Genomic DNA, 20,215 nt, shown 5'->3' with positions numbered 1-20,215 from the left:
CCTTGTTTGCAGCAAACTGACAACTTTTTAACAAAAGGTGACAAACACTACAATTTTGCTTGCATAAAGCAGAGATAAAAGGAAACAAAGTATTATGATTTGTGATTTTCCAAGCCTTCTGTCACTTACAAAGCTAAGAAAAAAAATATATATACCTATGATAGGGAAAAAGAAAAAGATAAAAAAGCAACTATCATAACAAGAAGTACATGCAAGATCACAGGCAGCTCTCTTCTGGGATACACACATGCTATTTTCTTCTAGGCAGAAGTAAAGCGTTACAGGCAAGGAGTTTCTCATTACTTACAGTAGTTGAGAATAGGTCTAAAGTACTGAGCAGCTCATATCAACAGACAAACATTTATAACTCAGGGAACTGGGAACTCAGGGAAGCTGGGTTAAATTCCAAGGAAAGAGAGCTTTGTCCAAGATTTACTAAGCAAATTAGCCTTTCCATGATCTTGTCAGCAAGGATGGACCTCAACAATTTAAAAGCCCAATAACATCCATGATCACAAGGATGAATGTTCAAGAGTTCATGGATTTTATAAAAGGCTTAATCTAGTTTCCCCAGCCCCAGTGCATACTCCAAAATGTCTCAAATCCAAGGGTGGCCTCTTCAAAAATGGGCTGCAAAGTACAGCCAGAGCTTTCTCCCTCAGATTTGACAAATGGTGTGTAGATATGGAAAAAGATATTTAAAAGGCATTATATATCATGAAAATAGGCTGCTGCTTTGAAATTATCAAACCTCATAATCAAATTATGAATTAAAATTGCTTAGCTTCCTGTAGCTTAGTCTTAAGACTTAAAATAAACAAACTTAGCATAGTCTGGGTTAATAGTTCCAGTAGAAATTTAATAGGACTATTTTAAACAATCCATACTTCTTCCTATTTTATTTAAAGATCAAGAATTATAACTTTCAAATAATATTTATTAGAAAAGTACCTTAAAACATGTTTCAGAAAACTGTAACCAAATAATGACTTTTACTTTTAATATGTTCCTGAATCAGATAGAAGTCATCAACCAAAATACTGTTATCTCTACAAACACCTGAGCTATAAAGTAAATGACATAAATATATATGAGAATATAAATATTTTATATTACAATTTTATTAAAATTGTATTCAAAATAAATTTAGGTAAATTTCTAGGAATTGCCCAGTCTCCACACAATCATATCAGAACTGAGTTGAGCTTCTGCTACTTTCAAAGCCACTTCCTTGTAAAGGGTACCATCCATTGTTTCATTCATACTTAGTACAAACTGTTCCTTTTCATTTTGAAGCCTCTCTCTGAATTGCTGAACACCAGCCTCAGTGTCCAGTAAAGAAGCCATGGGAGGATCACTGATTTTCTTGCCAGGTACATTCCACCTTGTCATGTTGTTTTCAGCTTTACCTTCTTTTGAGGAGAGGAAACTCCTTGAGGTGAACATTTCTTTTTCCAAAGCCAGTACTAACTGCTCAGTAAGTGCAGATTTACTTCCAGATTTCAGGAGTTTTACATCACAGCTTGGTGGGAGAACTCTAATAAGGCTATGAAGACACTGGAACAAGACAGTCAGGCTTCTGCAAAGTAAGAGTACTATTATTAAAGATAGCTTGTGTGTTCAAAATTCTATAGTGGTAAATATAATACAACTACTTTAAATTAAACAGACAAAAACTTAGGTTGTTTACGATTTTAAGTATTACGCATACAGTAAACATAACTGCCAGCAAAGACTTTCTAATGGAATGAGGAATAGCTGCTGTACATCAAAAGATCTGTTGCTTCAGTAACAAATATTCAACATCAAAATACATATCCAGTTATACAAGCATCACTTCTTTCTTTAAGAAACAATTGATCGTATGTAACAACCACATGTGACAACACAAAGTTATCTAGTATACATTTAGGAGCAGAAGAAAGATGGATTCATATATTGTCACCATCAATAGATATGCACTGCAGAGCTATCAGGTGGCTTACTGCTGCTCTTTTTTGAACAGCCACTGGTGAGGAAGTGTCATGCTTAACAACAATTAGATGTCCAAACTAAGGACCCAGAATAAAATAGTGCTGGTATTAATCAATGGGAACCTATTTCTCCAGACACCAGCATGATGCAGCAATAGACTGACACTTATTTCAAGAGAAATGCAGTTTGTCCAAAGTCTTATTTCCTGTGTTTGGCCAGATGAGTTTCTCAGAAGATGTCTTTTGAAGGAAACATTTAAAAAATTATGTCAGGAAAAAAAGAGAAGAATATATATAAAAAACAAAACAAAAAAACCATCCTGTCCTGGTTTTATCAGTATTCCATATCATGGCATCATATGGCAGGCTGTCTGATGCTTAAGCACAGTGCTGGGTGCACTTCCTGTGTGCTGTGCTTCTAGCAGACTCAGCTACTTTATACAAGCTCCAGCCCTGGGAGATGTGATCTCCTGATTTTGAGTGAGAAGGAAGTTCTCTTTTCTAGGACACCAGTTGGTGAGGGCATGACAACCAGCACTTAGTCTGACTCTTTCCTCCAGTTTATTTTTGATTCATTTATTATTCTTTATTATTCTGTATATCTCACATTCCTCTTAATATATTAGTTTCCCCTATCTCCACTGGGTTTCTTCCTCTTCCTTCCCTGCTTTCTTTTGAGATGATTAACTCTTCAAACCACAACACATCCTCAAGTAGCTAGTTTTCTTGCAGTAATCAGTAAAGCTGTTCCATTGCAATTCACTTATCTTAATTTTCCACTACTTATAACAGATTCAGCTTATCTCGTTTCTGAATGGCTGTGGAAAAGAAAAATTGTCAGTAAACCTTCAATCTGTCAGAGAAATATTGTACTAGAAAGAGATTGATCCAATGAAGGGGGAAAAAAACAATACTGAAAATACAAGTATAAACATACAAATATAAGCTCATTATATAGCTCATTAAGTACTGATATTAAATTGGATTGAAAATTGAAAGTCTTCATTTTTAAAAACATTACTCTTGTTCTCACATGAAAGGCACTCAACTGCTAATTGAATGAAGTTTTACCTTTTACCACTAGTTACAGGTTCCTAAGAGATGTACCCTTACCTTCTTTTACGGTTTTTCTTTGTCTGTTTTTAAGCTTGAACTCTTCAGAAAAAGAAGAGTTTGTCAGTACTTGAAAATTACTGTTCACAGTGTGAGCCTTATCCAGCTAAATCATAAAAAATGGAAGTGTTACTAACTTGTTTACCTGATATACATCATTTTATCCCAAATAGTTTGAAAATCTACATAACTGAATTCTTCAGATTATTTCCTCTTCAATACAATAGTAGATAGAAAATAAAGTATAACAGAAAAAAATGTACAAGTTAGACTAGATGCATGTTGCACTACTAAACTAAAAATGACGTAAATAGAACATAATTTAAATAATCTAGCTTGTTTTTGTTAAAAACAAACATTCCCTTATGATTTTAAAAAACACCAGCATATGTTGAAAAAACATATTGAAAACAAATATAAAATTACTATGCACTGAAATGAGCAAAAGAAACGGTACCAAGCGTCTATTAAAAGGGACTACAATTATTTGGAATTCAGTGTACTACCACAAAATTAAATGATACAATTCAGGCTCTGACGTTCTCATATCAGAACTATGGCTGTTGGCTATGATGCTGGTAAGAGACAACGTGAAGATAAAGGCATGAGCATAAGATGAATATACTGTAAAACTTCTGACCAATTTTACCTGCAAAACAGCGTTAGAACTCCTTCAAATGGGCTTTTCAGTGTCCAGCTAAAGACTGTACCATAGATATTTCCTGCTTTATGAGAGAATACCATGTCATGGCATTCCTTAAATGGTAAGCAGTCCATTTCTCCAAGTAGCCATGAATTTACTCTAGTCAGCGTGCAATCAGAAGACACAATCTGAAAAGTAAATCTGATAGATACGGCAAGGATAGCAACTATGTCTTCCATGGAAGCTGCAAGAAAATACAAAGAAAGATACTTAACCTAAATACTTTGATCAGGCATCATGTAGAAGATGAGCACACATTTTTGATTCAAACTCCCAGTTTTACTTGCAGTCTACACCTGAATTCAATGTTTTCTTTGGAAATTTTCTACTCGGCTATATTCTTACACTTATCTTTGTTGAGCAAAATGGTTACCTGATTAACAAAGCTGCAACTATATAATAAGAGAGCTCTAAAGATAAATGTCACCTTGCCAAGAGAACACTATTAATAGCCTCCTGTGACATTAAGATGGCACTTTGGTGTTAGCTGATGACATGGCATTAAAGGAAGAAATTAAAATTCATAGCAAATGATCAAAAGGACATTTCACTACATTAGCAAAAGCCCAGTTCAAAATCAGTTCAATTCGGAACTTAAAAAAAAATAAAATATAGAGGATCTCAATAGCTGTGCAGATGAGGAAAAGCTCCAGTTACTTTGGTATTACTTAAATAGTAACACTAAATCAGGAAAAATAAATGCATCTAATCAACAGTAAATATCTTATTTGTAGTGAAAAAATAAGCAACCCATACCTGGTATTCAGATTTATCTTCAAAATTAACCTTTCTCGATGCACTTCAGCACCAATGCCGTAAAACCTTATAGTAATGGTTCCAATTTTTTTAAAACAAAGTAAAAAAAATAAAAAAAAAAGATGGGTCTTCTACTATTTCACCTAGCTTTTAATTCTGAAGTCTGTATGTGTTGAGTTCAAAGAAAGAAACATAATTACACCCTGAAAATTTAGCTTAATCTCATCTAGAAAACCACATCTTTATGAATCCAAACTCTATCAATCCAATTACCTGCACAATAACTATTATCCTTGAGCATATTTACTGAATATTTCCTATTTGAAATATCTTCCAGACTTAGCAATATTTTCCCACAGAGAAAAGTAATCCTTTTGCTCTTCAGTAAATCACCATTCCGATGTCTTTGTTTCTTTGCATGTAGCAGAACTGCACAACAAACACGATGAAATGCCAGTAGTGGTGAAAGGCTTGTAACAGCAGTGACTGTATTTGTTTTATCCAGCTGAGTCCTAGAACATCTGTTATGAAATTCTTCTTTCAGATCTTTCTTGCTGTGCAAGTCCAATTTCATCTTTTTTTGAGGAGGCTCAATTTGACATGAGAAGGCAAATAATGCTGAGGAGACTTCGTTCACCTTAATGATTTTATTCCGACACTCAATAATTGGAGAAATCAAAGAGAAGTCTTGATCCATCACTAATGATAAACTGATATCACCCACTGACCTGTAAAAATCCACATAAGATTGGCACAGCCAGTTTGTATTTTGCTTTTTTGATAAATAACAAAAAGCAATACTTTACAATGCTTAGGACTACTACAAACTCCAATAACATTCCAAGTTAATTCAGAGACTGCGCAGTGTGTAAAGTACTTATAATCTTAGAGGAAATAGTCATTTGTATTAAGAACTCCTAGGAGTTAAATCCCTCACGTAAGCTGAAATAATTTTGACATTTAATTCACTCAGAAAATGTTGAATATTCAACACAGCCCTTGCAGATACTTTATGATATTCACACTTTTTAAAGACTTAATTTTCTTTTAATAATAATAAAAAAAGACTACAGAAATAAAAAATTCTGCCTCTTTGAGAACTAAAAGCTCTGTTAATATTTACAGTTTTCTCAAGTATTCAAACAGAAGTGCATGTAGACAGTAAAATAGAGGGTTTAAAATTCTGTTTCCTTAAACATGTAGTAATTTTCTGAAATTTGTGTTTTGTTCATTCAACAGAAGATTATTTTGTGAAATCCTAGTTGCAGTTTTTCAGATCTTCTTTCAGTGAAGATTTTTCAACCTAATCTCAAGATGTCACTGACACCTGAAGTCATACAAACATTGAGATTCCTTTATGGGAAGTATCATCACCTCACAGTGTAATCTAAAATATCAATATAATCTTGCATTAGTAGAAAGCCCAAAAATAATCAGTGAAAACTTGTACACTGGAGCTGAAAAGAAAGCAGACCCTTTTCTGCAAAACCACAGGCTCATGAACCTGGGATCCTGGAGCCCAGTAGACCTACTACACCTACTACAACCTTCTGTTGCTAGCGCCTACCAAGTAACCTTTCACAAATGACTTAACCTTCACAGATTGGTTCTCAGCTTGTAAAAATGAGGGCAAGGTTGCTGCTGGTTTTAAAAAAGTAGTTCCAAATCTTTTCAGGACTTCTGAAGCTATATTGGAATTAGGTATTTCATTTTCAAATCCAAAGTCACTGTCATCAAAGCTAAAACAATAAACAGTGGAAAGGCAAAAACAATCTTTTGCCTTGGTGCTCTTAACAGAAGCCGTCAAGAAGACAAGGTCAACTTCCTTGAAAAGTTATAGCAAGCTGTAGTTGAGAAATAATATACCTGCAGCTCCAGCAGAACAACCAAAGGACATGATAGGTCAGTTCCCCCACAGTCACTTGAATGATTTTCAGAGGCATCAATACTCCTTAAACTTGCCTTAATACAGTGTCAGCTACAATGCCCATGAGAGTACAGGTCAAAAAGTAACTTCTAACTGCCAAAGTTTACATTACGCACTGTCTATCATAAGTTTGTTTCAGATAATCCTGTTCTTTCAAAGTGCATTCCAAATAAGCTCCTTCGTCAATGGGAGAATAACATCAGCTGTAATCATGACTAGAGCTAAGCATAGAATAAACAAAACACTATAAAGATAATAATAATAACAAATCTTTGTGAAGCTTTTAAGCCTTCTTGTTCTAAGTAATTTATATAATGCATAGGCTCAGAAAATACTTATTTGATTTGATATCTGACCACAGCATAGCTGAATATTTATTAAGTCGATCAGGGAATTAAAAATATTTTCTTCTGCTTTTTAAAGGAGATCACTATCTATGAATGGTGAAATATTAACGCTTAGGCAGCAGCAACAGTATAGTTAAAATAGAGCTAAATCTATACCTCTCACTGACGTCAGTATACCTATGCTAATATGAACTATAAAAGAACCATAATTTCTGTCAAAGAAAGCTCTGTTATAAATGCCTCCAGTAATGACGTAGTTATACTTACGCAGCTGATTTTTGGCTAGATGATATATTTTTGGCACAGAACTAGAGAGACATGCCACAGCAACAATAATGGCAAAATGCACTCGAAATACTTCATACACAGAAGTTGAAATGAGAGAAGTCAAATTTCAAAAATCCTCTTTCTGCTGCAGGGCTTTACTTGCAGTCTCAATTTCTATTAAAGCACTAAATAAAATTATTTTATTTATATACTTACAAACAAAATGATTTGGTTAGTTTTACTCCAACTACCAAGCTGTCACCCACAACACGTTGCCATAATTTCTCTACGAAGTGATCTTGAAGTTTAGGTGTCAATGATGGCTCTTTACTAACAGAATAAGGTTTTTCTGCATCATCCCAGAGACTGACAAGGCCTTCCTTACAGAAAAATGGTTGTTTAGATAAATTAGTGCAGATATTAGTTCTTTTTATATTGCGTTAATTCATGTTCTACTATAAAATCTACTACATAAAATGTAATCTATACAAACTAGTTTATTTTCTAGACTAGATTTACAAGATATAAAACCACTTCCTTAGAACAAAAGCTATCATGACAAACAACTCCTCCTTTCCTTGTACATATTTTCTTCCAAAGAGGGCACTAGATGTTACTTTATTAATTGCTTAAAATTTTGCTGTCTAAACTTGGTTGATCTGAAGGAGAATAAAATATTACTTGAAATCTACATGGTCTTTCAATTAATTACAAACCTTAGTTTAAGAAGCATACAGATATAACATTTGCCCAAACCCTGTCATCTTTTCAGCTCACAGTTCACTCTGTCCCACTGTAAAATAAATTTTGCCTACAGAAATCACTGCTCATTCTTCCCATCATATTAGATAACAGACAGGCATTCAATATCCAGGTAACTGTGCCAATTAAGAAAATACAGTCCTCCTACTGTTTGTCATTAACTCACTGTTAAAAGTTATTCCTCTGTACAAACCAGTCACCAGGAGATATTGTGCAGCTCAATTTCAAGGAAAAAAATAAACTTAACTACATAAATTGTCAGGTTAAGATAATGAATCAGACTTTACTTAAAGGAAATTAAAGAGTTTTGATAGTGACGGTTTTGACTGGTAAAAGTAGCAAGTGTTTGAGGAAAGAACCTTCTACAAATAGCTCAGCAAAAAGCAGAAGCTATCTGTGCTTTTTTCCTGTATTTTACCTTTTTTGCACTTGGTAAAATATGGCTTCTTCCTTCAACAAGATCTACTAGTGCTTTGCATGATCCAAGAATAACCCTCTTCTTGAGACCTAAATGCTGCTGTAGCTCTCGAACAGAGGTGAGACCAGCCTGTAAAATAGAAAAGTAGCCATTGGACACAGTCTCTAGTCTACTGCAAATAAGGATTGGTAGCGAAGCTACCAAAATAACTCTGAGCTTTCCATATTATGCGAGGATCACAATCCAAGTTTTTGATGTTCCTTAAGTAATGCTTCTAAAAATTGTTCTAGTCAGGTTACTTGGCTGCCAAGATATGAATCTAAGAATCTTGTTCTCTTAGGATTACATTCTGAGCTTATCTTGAGAATATTTACATTAGATGCTTACGCAGACATTCAACTCTTTCATTATTGTTTCTCCCCCCCCCTTTTTTTTTTATTAACATTATTTTTGATTTTTCGTCAAGACTTACACTGAAGATTATCTGCCTTACAAACAGACAAATACGTAGACAAGTTATAAATAGATTATTATATTTTAAAACATTCTTCAAAAAGTGTTCTCTGGAAAGTAAGCTCCTGAGAAGTCTGTTGCTGTCTGTAACAAGAGAGAGGAGAACAAAGCCTATCACTGGAAAGGAAAAACAGCCTTAGAACTAATAAACTAAAAAAGACATCAGATTCAGTAATCACCAAATGACAAGCAGAATGAAAAGCACACCAAGTAAAAGGAGCAATGCCATTTGCTCATGAGGAAAGAAAAAAGGGCATTTAGAGAAAACAGAACTGATCATGATAAATTCTCTAAAAAAAAATGACTTGCCACCTATCAAAGCAAACATCACAAATACCAGTTTCCATGAAATACTCCAGTGCCAGACTGAAGAAAAACTTAAGAGTAAAGAGTGGAGTGACTTTTTATGACCGCATGTAGAGAAAGGACAAAGGGAAATTGTTTGAAGCTGGGAGAGAAGAGATTTAGATCAGATTTTAGAAAAAAAAAAAAAGAATTACTGTAAGGACAGTGAGACACTGGTACAGGTTGTCCAGTGAGCTGGTGAATGCCCCCTCCCTGGAAGCATTTGAGGCAGGCTGGATAGGGCTCTGAGCATCCTGGTCTAGAGGGAGGCATCCCTGTCTATAGCAAGGGGGGTTGGAACTACACGACCTTAAAGGTCCCTCCAAATTCCAACTATTCTATGATTCTATTATTTTGTTTCTACAGACTCTTCCTAACTGTAGTCAGCAGAATATCAAGCTACTATTACTCCTATTTATAACTCCCAAGCAAGAAATTCAGATATAGATGAAAAAAAAAAACCAAGGAAGTACATAGTGAGAAACAAAGTAGCCAATGATCTACTGATCCAATTGTTCTCCAGTGTGACTTTTGCAAGCAACACAAGAATGAGAACTTGAAATTTGTCACACAGCAAAAACTGGAGTAACTCTCTACCACTGTTCCTGGAACATGGAAAACTTACATCCTTAGGCCCATACCCCAGATGTACAGAATAACAAGGACCAGTAAAAGTCACAGCCTCTACACCATGAAATGGAAAATAAAAGTGAATCATTTCAAAAACTGAAAATAAACATCCACTTTAAAACATTGTAGTATAGAGATGAACAAACAAAGCTGAGAGAAAATTCAGCACAAACAGTACAACAGATGAATCATTGTCAGGAAGCAAAGCAAATTAAAGCAGAGTCTTAGTAGTAAGTAGGATAGTGCTCTGACACGTTGCAATTAAACTTACAATATTCATAAATGAAACAATACTCATACATACAAAGCTAAAAATACTAAGCCAAGAACATTCTGCAAAGGGCAGAAAATGGAAAGGAAGATTCACAATGGGCAGAACTAGAACTACAGTGAAAAGCAAAGGTGAAACAGTGAAAGTAGACAAAAATGCTAGAGGGAAACATAATTCATAGAATCATAGAATCGCCAAGGTTGGGAAAGACCTAAAAGATCATCCAGTCCAACTGTTCACCTATTACCAATAGCTCCCAGTAAACCATGTCCCTCAGCACAACATCCAATCGTTCCTTGCACACCCCCAATAACTGCATGTTCAGATATCTAGAGTGTGAAGCTGCTCTTTTATTTAATAAGAGTCTCTGTGGTTTCCAAGCAACTGAAATATTTTATGAAGAAGTATCAAAAAAACCTCAATGCACAGCAAAGGTTGTACAGAAAACAGCTACTTGTTATAATTTCTAATCTAAGTTTTAAAAATAAAACGTACAGAGCATTTCTTGAATAACTTCCCACCCACTACCAAAACAACACAATGGAATGGGGACAAATAAATTCTCAAGTCAATGAATGGGAGTGGAAAAAAAGAACAACACACAAACCAATCACCCCCAAAAATAAACAAAAAACAGGCAAGCCAAGTGAAAGGAAAGAAAATTAATCAAGAGCCTGGCACCACAATCCTCACAAAACTCTCAGTAGTTGATGTTGAATAGTCCTGTATTCTTGTCAGAACAGAAAGTAAAACCATGAGAAACACTGTAACCACAGATATAGTATAGCTGCACTACTTTGCCAAAGGAAGTCCTCCACCAAAAATAGCTTAATGAATGTTAAGAATCTAGAGGCATAAAGGCTGTGTGAAGGCTTTTAAGACCGGATACATTATAAACACAGAGCAGTTCTAAAAATACACAGACTGACATATTTCAGTTTCACTGTCTGCAACATGCAACTTACACATATCACTGCACATGACTTAAATGCAGCATATTTCAACATAGTGGACTGTAACACCTATCAAAGATCTCACATGGCTAGAAAACAACTACGCGAGCATAAAATGTTTTTGATGGGGTAGCAACAGAGGTATCAAAAAAACCCCATGCATTTGCTATTTCTCTTTGCCCTAAAATAGGAGATACCACAGAGATTGTTAACACGTGACAACTTGAATTTTGGTGACAAAATAACTAATAACTTTCGGAAATTTCCAAACTAAGCACTACTGCATCAAAAGAAACATTCCTGAAATTCAGTGACATCAGATAACAAAAAGGCAACAGACTTTACTATTCAAAGAAGCATACAGAACAACAGAGACCTCAGCAAGGAAGCAACTTTGCAGCATTAAGGCTAAAATCATACCTCCTCCTACTTCCAAATTCATTGCCATGGCAATATGAAAGATTTTGAGCATTAAAAAATAAGAGGATTTTCAATTTCCTTACAGTGCCTGTGTTAGAATGTGACTTGGAAAACTAAAGATCTACTATGTCTAAAAGAAATCTGGGGGAAAAAAAAGCCTTATGAAGGATTCTGTGTCTCCGTCAGAAGGGCTTTATCAGGAGATGACACATAAGATTTCCAGTCAGTGACTTTCTTCTATCAAAACCAATAGTGCAATACAGAGCATTCATTTGATTGTAACACAGATTCACAAAGCTGTAAAAACAGAAAGTCAGCCAGTGTATAAAAAGAGAAATATCAAAAGACAAGTTACATAAAACATTTAACAGTGGCAGGGCAGACAATCTTCACAACAAAAGCAGAAGGAGCAAAAAACAAGAGATGGAAACTAATGTCTGCTTGGCTAAAGGACAAAGTAACGTAACAAGATGAATACAGAAACAAAAATAACATGCTTAAAGTATATCACTACCCAAGCCATGGGTAGAAAGTAACGAGTTGTGAAGGAAACTTGCACCTCTGTATGTAAAAACCAATAGGCCTCTATGTAGTAATCAAAGTGAAGAGTTGGAAAAATAATAATAAATAAATAAATAAATACAGTGCTACAAGGGACCTAGAGGGTCTCAAAATTAATCCAACTGCTCCCTTCTCACTTGCAGGAAAGGTAAATCTATTGTTCTCAGTTCTCTAATTAGCAGCTTCTGTCTTTCAGACAGTTTAGCTAATGGACCCAGAGTCCTCTTTTTCTTTCAGTAATAAACTGTCCAAATTCCTTCCTCTTACAAGCTACAGATCAAACTACCACCATACGCTAAAGTTTTCACTAACTCACAAGTGAATAGAATAATTACCTCCTATTTTATACTTAAAGCATTTTAAATAAACTAACAACATTCTTACATTGACTTAATCCATGATTTAGGCTGTCTTCAGAAGTTGTTAGTATTACTAACAACATTCTTACATTGACTTAACCCATGATTTAGGCTGTCTTCAGAAGTTGTTAGTGTTTTGTCTATTCTCAATAATTTTCTTATTTGGTCAATCACTGCTTACTTTGACCAAGGTAACCAAACACAATAGTGCCAAAGAACATCTAGGAGTGTGCTGGATGTTTGCTAACAGAACCTAACCTAGAGAGCTATATCTTCAAGTTTCACCAGCAGATGATATATTCCCAATGATTACCTATGCTCTAGCATGTATATTAGAACACTAATATAAAGCTAATTAAAAGGGGTTTTAACCCCATTAATTAATATGGGCTTTAACTTCATTCACTCCACATCGCAATATTATATCAATAATATCAGGAAGAAAAGCATTAACAGGTGGTGAAATTGCAATGGTCACTATCTTGGACAGAAGTTTAAACTGAAGGTGACTGAAGTCTCTAGACAAAGAAACAGTTAATTCTTTCAGGAAGAGCTGCTACTCCCCAGTACAATTTGGAAACCTGGCATCTCAAAGTCTGTAATGCTGAGCAAAAGAAGTCAATCTTTTACAAAACTAGCATTACAAAATATTACAAAACTAGCATTTAAACACCCATGAGTAAAATAACTGTTACAAAGCTTTTTGTAAGATGGCTTCAACATTATCAGAAAAATTTAATTAAAATTAAATTAGATTCTTCTAATTACCTAAATGCATTTGTAACAACTGAAGGAGCTGAAACAGACTACCACCAATTCAAGAATGGATACTTAATAACACTAATTTCTCCCCGAACCACTTCTCCAATAAAAACAGTATTATTAACCTCACCCTTTAGGCTAATGAAACAGAAAATTAATTTGGAGAAAATATGAAGGCAGATCTATTTAGCACAAACCTGTAATCTTGTTTCAAGAGCTTGGATGGTAAACAAACCATTCTCCTGTAATCCTTCTGCAGCAGGAACATCGTCTTTATAATGAATACCACTCTAAAATAAAATAAAAAAAAGCAAAAATATTTAAAAGCTGAATGTAAGGTCCAGGCTACTACACATCATTATCATAACAGAAAAGAAAAAGGGTGAGAAAAAAACAGAAGAATAGCCATGTTCATTTTAAAAGAACAATCTTATCTTCTGGAAGCAATTAAGGATTGATAATACATAAAAGAAAGACACGATTATGAGACAGTAATTAACATGCACTACAACCTTAATTTTCTTAACTGAAAGTGAAGCATTGTAAAAGGCCTGTTACGTATCTGAAACATCTTCAACCATGTTCCCGGAAGGATGCTGATACTATCCAGGAAGTACAATAATCTCCCCAGATAAACTACATTATTATTCAAACAGAGAGTATTATACTCCATTATATTCAAACTTCAGGGCATTTCACAACAAACCTCTGATTTCACTTAGCACCACTGCTTTAATAATTTCTCAAGTTTTTTTTTAAAGCAACTGAGAAAAGGCAAACAGAACTTACCTCATAGTTTATCTTTCCAAAGTCGGTTATTTTAAACGTATTTAACACATCTGTATTGGAGTCATCATTAAAAAGCAGTAGCAGTTGCTCAGTTCCAGAACCAATGAAATCATCTACCAGAACAGACTTGACCGTCTCCCATTTGGACACAACCTGAAGTAGAAGAGGTTTTAAAACACATATTCTTCTATATGATTTTGTTAAGATAAGGCTTATCTGAAAGATAAGTATCTTATCTGAAAGACAAGTATTACAAAAACCTAGTAGTTAATTCTGTCTCTACAGACTTAAGGAAAAATGAAGTGAGGACCTCCTTGTCATTTCTGGGAAATAATGTTTTATGACACTGAGAAGGAAAACTCAAAAAGCTTATCAATTCCAAGAAGTTCATGCTTTAAAATAATAACAGTTAACTATGATTTTAACCTAAATTTCACAAGCACATTCATAGCTGTCTTTAAATTCACATATTATTTTGTTTTCAGTAGAGGCTACACATCAGACTCAAAGTGTAGCATTAAATATTAGAAACCATGATTTATTTTCAAATATATTAAGAAAGCAATGAAATTAAAAACAACAACCAAAAAAGCAACAAACAACCAACCATACACTTAATCATATCATATAATGGCCTGGGCTGAAAAAAACCACACTGATCACCTAGTTTCAACTCCCCAGCCCAGACCAGGCTGCCCAGAGCCACATCCAGCCCGGCCTTGAATGCCTCCAGGGATGGGGCATCCACAGCCTCCTTGGGCAACCTGTTCCAGGGTGACACCTCCCTCTGGATGAAAACCTAAAAACTTATAGTTAAATCCGGTTATTTAAACAGAAGTTGACAGGAAAGACAAAAAACAATAAATCTTAAACTAGTAGCTTTTCCCTTTGGATAGAATGACATAAAGAAAAAAGATGCAGTAGGAAAAGGGAGCTACTTAAGGCACAAATACCTGCAAGTTCTCTCTCCGTACAACACATATATTCCCAGAGGAAAAAGATACAATAAATAGCAAATCATTGCCACTGGTTACAGCAGTTTTTATCAAACATGGTTTTTCATAAGGAAGTTCACAAACACCTTTAGGGACACAATCTTGGAACCAGATCAGTTGATTTTTATGTGTGATGGCAACAGCTGATACTCTAAGCTGCTTTTTCAGTCTCTCATTCTTGAAGACACAGACAGAAGATACCACTCTGCTGTAAGCATGAGGCATAAAGCATGTGTCAGTCAGCATTTTTTGCCTTTCAATTGCATATCCAAAGAACTCACTGCCCCAGATGGCTCTGTCTGAAGTGGCAAACTCATCCCCATCTTCACTCTCTGGCAGGCAAGCAGCTCTGATCCCTAACACAACAGTTCCTTCGCCCTCAATTTCACCTGCCCACACAATGGAAGAAAGTTGGACAGGAGCACTCAGAACCGTGCAGGTATCAGAAGAGATGTAGAACAGCTTGTTAGCATGTCTCCACAGCACCGAGGGGCCAGCGAACAACCTGATGTCCTCTTTCAGCTCATAATCCAATTTAAAACAACAGCACTGCTCAAACCAATTGGAGCTGTGGAGCAACAGTAAAAGATGCTCGACAACACTGTTACGTCTTTTCACTTTCATCAAAACACAAGGAAGAACAATCCCTGTTTTGGAATGCGTGGTGCAGTCACAGCAAACGATTTCAGTTTCTGAGTGTTTTGCAGGCACATTAAATGCTCCAGAAGACTTCTGAACAAACAGCTGGGTGTCTCTGTCATATGCCATCCTCCTGATACACAGCTTCACTGTTTTGTCAGCTGCTCCCTCCTTACGCTTTGCTTTTGACAGCTGAAAGATGAGGAGCTCTCCATTGTAGGCTAAGACGTGCTGTTGTTCACTCAGAAGCATCTTTAATTCCCTGTACGTGCATTCTCCTACAGGAAAACTATATATCTCTGTATATCACTCCATTTACATCACGTTTAGCTCAGCTATAAGCTCTCGCCCTGCAAAATGAAAGCAGAACAAAAAGAATCACAGAATTATCAAGGTTGGAAAAGACCTAGAAGATCATCTAGTCCAACCATTACCAATACTTCCCAGCTAAATCATATTCATCAACACAATATTTAAACATTTCTTGAACACTCCCATGGTTGGTGACTCCACCACCTCCCTGGGCAGTGCATTCCAGTGCCTGACTACCCCTTTCCGAGAAGTAATACTTCCTAATGTCCAGCCTGAATCTCCCCTGCCGCAGCTTAAAACCATTGCCTCTAGTTATGTCATTGATTACATGAGAGAACAGGCCAACCCCCAGCTCACTACAACCAACAATAACAGGAAGTTACAGAGAGCAATAATGTCTCCCCTGAGCCTCCTCTTCTCCAGGCTGAAGAATCCCAGCTCCCTCAGCCACTCCTCATAAGGCCTAATCCCCCCACACAGACGCGGTCTCACCCACCTTCCCACTCAGCAACGCCAAAACTCGCGCCACGCGGTGCATTAAGGGAAAGGAAGCGGGCGGAGGAGGCGGGGCCATGGCGCTGTAGGAGGAGGGGCCACTGTGCGCCCGGCTCCCGCTCCCGCCGTGGACGCATGGCCACGCCCACCCGCGTTGGCCACGCCCCCCGGGTCACGCGGCGCCTCCATCGCCGCTTCTTCCTGTCCCCCTGCGCTCACTGCGGGCGGCCCCGCCGCACTATGGCTGACGTGAGTGGGCTGCTCGCCGTCCTTAGCGCGGGTGGGGTTGGTGGGGTTGGTGGGGAGGGGGGGCGAAGTGGCGAAGTGGCGGTTGGTTGGCGGTTAAGCGGTGAGGTGGTCGGCTGGCTTAGCCGCGCAGGTTGAGGTGAGCGGTTGTGTTGTGTTGGGCCCTTTCACGTCCCGCTGGTTTCTCGTTCGCAGCAGCAGGATAAGGCCGCGCTGATCGCCGAGACGAGGCGGCGTTTCGAGGCGGAATACCTGTCAGGTGAGCGCACTTTGGAGGGCTGCACCTCTGTTCTCGGTCCCTGTCCAGCTCTTGGTGCCGCCTTTTGGGTCTCTGTGGTGCTATAAGGGGTGTTGGGGCACGGTGATGGTGTGCTTAACGTGCTGTTCTGGTCGGGTTTGTCCGCAGAAGTTGTTTATCTGGAGCTGCTTGCGCTTTATGTTGTCTGTAATTAAGGCTGCTGTTTGTCTGACCCTGTTTTGAATCTAGGGAAGCTTTTAGGTTTGTAAATGAAAGGCGCTAGGGATCCTCGTGAGAAGGGAATGGCACAGAGCCTGAAGGGCTTTCACTTCAATTCCAGCTTGATTTGCATTTCTTATGATCGAAAGCTATGTAGTAGTACAGTGCACTAAGAGCTGGAGCAAGCAGAACGCTTTGTTATGACTGTATAAATGTTTTCTATTAAAAACGTACCCTTACTAATTCCTAATGCAAATACACTTATAACCCAGTAATTCAGGGGTTGCATGTATCTCCTGTAACATAAGCCTCAATTCTGCAAACGCCTGCTTTGCACTGATGTGCCTGATCGTAGATATTAGAGTTACTTACTTCTTTTATATAAGGTTTGTGCACACAGATCACAGAATCACAGAATGACCCGGGTTGGAAGGGACCTCAAGGATCATGTAGTTCCAACCCCCCTGCCTGGCAGGGCCACCAAACATACACATTTACTAGATCAGGTTGCCCAGGGCCCTGTCCAACCTGGTCTTGAACACCTCCAAGGACGGGGCATCCACAACCTCCCTGGGCAGCCTGTTCCAGGACCTAACCACTCTCCTAGTGAAGAAACATATGAAAGAAACTCATACACACGTATGCGTTTTCTGTGGTTGGCTGTAGCGCTTATCTTTATAACTTCTGAAGGGTCTTAAATGCAGCGTGACTTTATGATTATTTGCAGGGCAAACATACAAAACAAAGAAATGACTGGCCATTGTTTAGTCATTACATGATAGCATTATTAGAATAGCACCTTGAAGGACAGTGAGTTTATTTTACCTTTTCATTGTTCTGTGTGGTTAAAGCTGTCTTTGGCAGTCATAAAGCAAGAGAATGAAGAAGAATCTTAAGCTATAAATTCTTTTTGCTATTGGTTATTTCAATTCATTCTGTGCGTGTGTTTTGTGGTAGATGTATGTACTATTCTAGAGTTACACTTGCTGTTTACTTTGTTTGTTTAATTTTTCCTTAATCACGGAATGATTTGAGTTAGAAGGGACATCGCAGCCCACCCAGCCCCAAGCTGGGGCTTCCTGTGCCCCGTCCAACCTGGCCTTGAGCCCCTTCAGGGATGGGGCACCACAGCTTCTCTGGGCAGCTGTGCCAGTGCCTCACCAACCTCTGAGGAAAGAACCTCTTCCTAACAATTAACCTAAATTTGCACTCTTTTAGTTTGAAGCCGTTCCCCCTTGTTCTATCACTGTATGCCCATGTGAAAAATCTGCCTCCCTCCTATTGATAAGCTCCCTTCCTTCAAGTACCCAAAAGACTGCAGTGAGATCTCCCTGGAGCCTTCTCATCTTCAAGCTGAACAAGCACAACTTCCTTAGCCTGTCTGCATAGAAGTGTTCAGGACCTGTCTTTAGAGGAAGCTGCCTTGCCTTGAAGCGCTTTGAGACAGTTCCTGCTGAAAGGGAGTGTTGTGTCTTAGCTTGAGCTACCCCTTAGAAACCTGTAACTAACTCCCTGTACCTCCACACTATTTAGCTGTTGCTCTAATGAAGCCTCTGTTGGTCTGGTTGTTAAGAATCGTTAAAATAACATGTTACTGTTGCATGGGAGACTATAATCCTCTCTGTGATGTTTTGAACACACACTTCCTTAGTAAGTCCTTTTTTGCATTGTGATTTAGGGCTCTTATCCCTTTCAAGAAAATGAGATTATATTTTTTTATTATTTTCTTTAATCCGTATCTAACATTTAGGAATGCCACAAGCAAGTTAATGATGTCACACCCATTTAAAGTATGGAAACCACAAGGCTTCAGTGTGTTTATGGTCCTCCTGTCTTTATCGTGTATGTTCTAAAATACATATATATATATTAATCTTTCCTCTTAGTTGAAAAGAACTGTGAAGGGGCTTGGATACACGCAACTTTCTGTGTTATAAAGGTGCAGTTGATTGCTGGATATTCAGCAATTGTGGTCTCCATGAAAAAAGTGAAGGTGCTGTCAAGGTACCCTGAGAAACTGATTCATTCACAGAAAGTTCAGTGTGGCAGTAATAGTGAGCCTCTATAGAGTGAATCGAATTCCTTTTTCAGGTAAGCTGCAAGTGATGAAACTTGAGCAAAGTTTTCATAACACAGGCATTGGAATGCACTGCCCAGGGAGGTGGTGGAGTCACCGACCATGGGAGTGTTCAAGAAACGTTTGGATGTTGTGTTGATGAATATGATTTAGCTGGGAAGTATTGGTAATGGTTGGACTAGATGATCTTCTAGGTCTTTTCCAACCTTGATAATTCTGTGATTCTGTTTCTAGGAAGTTGCAGCTTCATCTGTTTCATTCTCCTTCTGAGGAAAGCAGTGGTCCTGATTACTTTTAAGACTTTGTGATTGTGTGATAGTAGGAAAGAGTCACTTGAAACTCGTAGTTGCTAGATTCCCCTCACACAGGCAGGTTTTCTAAGTTACACATATGCCATGGTGGTTTGTAGTAATGTGTATTGTGAAATGAAAAGGTAAGGGCCTTTGAAAGTCCTTAGTTTGATTGAAATCATTCATTGGCAGAGTACAGTGTTTTAGATTAAAGCAGACTATGTTGAAGTTTATAGCTGATACAGAAAAGTCATATATTAACTGCCACAACTAATACATGGAGGAATATCTCACTTAAAAGTTACATCCTCCTTAAACACTACAATCTCAACTTTTCCCATTCTGCCTTGAAAAGCTATTTTCAAATAAAAGCTCTAGAAATCCATTTCTTGGATTAAACAGCTGAACAGCTGTTGCATTTATGTGACTAAGTCAAAGAATCCTTCTAATGGTCAGATACAGTTTGGAAGCGTATGAGAACCTCAATGGCTCATGTCCACAGAGTTTGCGTGGGGAGCTTCTTGTTGACATTGCTGAACTTGTGGTCTTTGAATCACAGAATCACAGAATTATCAAGGTTGGAAAAGACCTAGCAGATCATCTAGTCTAACCATTACCGGTATTTCCCGGCTAAATCATATTCATCAACACAATATTTAAACGTTTCTTGAACACTCCCATGGTTGGTGACTCCACCACCTCCCTGGGCAGTGCATTCCAATGCCTGACTACCCTTTCTGAGAAGTAATGCTTCCTAGGAGGAAAACTTGGCCACTGTGAATCCTCCTTCAGAACAGTATCTTATGTTAACTGAGGTCTTGAGTTACATGATTGT

At 37.5% G+C, this 20,215-nt stretch overlaps 2 protein-coding genes across 4 annotated transcripts in view; one reads left to right on the top strand and one right to left on the bottom strand.

Moving 5' to 3' along the window:
- Positions 1 to 838: 838 nt before the first annotated feature.
- On the bottom strand, positions 839 to 16,408 carry FANCB (FA complementation group B). 3 transcript variants are annotated; one of them, XM_015886683.2, is made up of 9 exons: positions 16,312 to 16,406; positions 14,823 to 15,853; positions 13,870 to 14,022; positions 13,278 to 13,370; positions 8,267 to 8,395; positions 7,303 to 7,466; positions 4,819 to 5,273; positions 3,736 to 3,973; positions 839 to 1,579 (listed from the first exon to the last, which is right to left on the bottom strand). In XM_015886683.2, the coding sequence occupies exons 2-9, from the start codon at positions 15,753 to 15,755 to the stop codon at positions 1,159 to 1,161; spliced, it is 2,586 nt and encodes an 861-aa protein (XP_015742169.1). In that variant the 5' UTR covers positions 15,756 to 15,853; positions 16,312 to 16,406; the 3' UTR covers positions 839 to 1,158. The 3 variants fall into 3 exon arrangements, with proteins under 3 accessions (XP_015742169.1, XP_015742182.1, XP_032297091.1); XM_015886696.2 differs by lacking the exon at positions 839 to 1,579 and adding an exon at positions 2,351 to 2,791 and having other exon boundaries at positions 16,312 to 16,408; XM_032441200.1 differs by lacking the exon at positions 839 to 1,579 and adding an exon at positions 2,798 to 3,192 and having other exon boundaries at positions 16,312 to 16,408.
- Positions 16,409 to 16,410: 2 nt separating this feature from the next.
- The window catches only part of MOSPD2 (motile sperm domain containing 2), a 33,547-nt gene continuing 29,742 nt past the window's right edge, over positions 16,411 to 20,215 (top strand). Inside the window, exons 1-2 of the mRNA XM_015886710.2 lie at positions 16,411 to 16,559; positions 16,752 to 16,815. Coding sequence (XP_015742196.2) covers positions 16,446 to 16,559; positions 16,752 to 16,815 — 178 coding nt within the window. The 5' untranslated portion in view covers positions 16,411 to 16,445. The remainder of the gene's footprint in view (positions 16,560 to 16,751; positions 16,816 to 20,215) is intronic.

Source organism: Coturnix japonica, chromosome 1 (assembly GCF_001577835.2).
Source record: "Coturnix japonica isolate 7356 chromosome 1, Coturnix japonica 2.1, whole genome shotgun sequence".
In the NCBI taxonomy this organism is placed as follows: domain Eukaryota; kingdom Metazoa; phylum Chordata; class Aves; order Galliformes; family Phasianidae; genus Coturnix; species Coturnix japonica.
This window is presented reverse-complemented; position numbering and strand designations above follow the sequence as displayed.

Excerpts from the sequence above, each read along its gene's own strand:
- FANCB (XM_015886683.2), bottom strand. The coding sequence starts at position 15,755 with ATGCTTCTGAGTGAACAACAGCACGTCTTAGCCTACAATGGAGAGCTC. Across the intron at positions 7,467-8,266 it reads TTTTACCAAGTGCAAAAAAG|GAAGGCCTTGTCAGTCTCTG; the intron begins GTAAAATACAGG and ends TTTTTCTGTAAG. Across the intron at positions 1,580-3,735 it reads GTTCTAACGCTGTTTTGCAG|AAGCCTGACTGTCTTGTTCC; the intron begins GTAAAATTGGTC and ends CTTACTTTGCAG.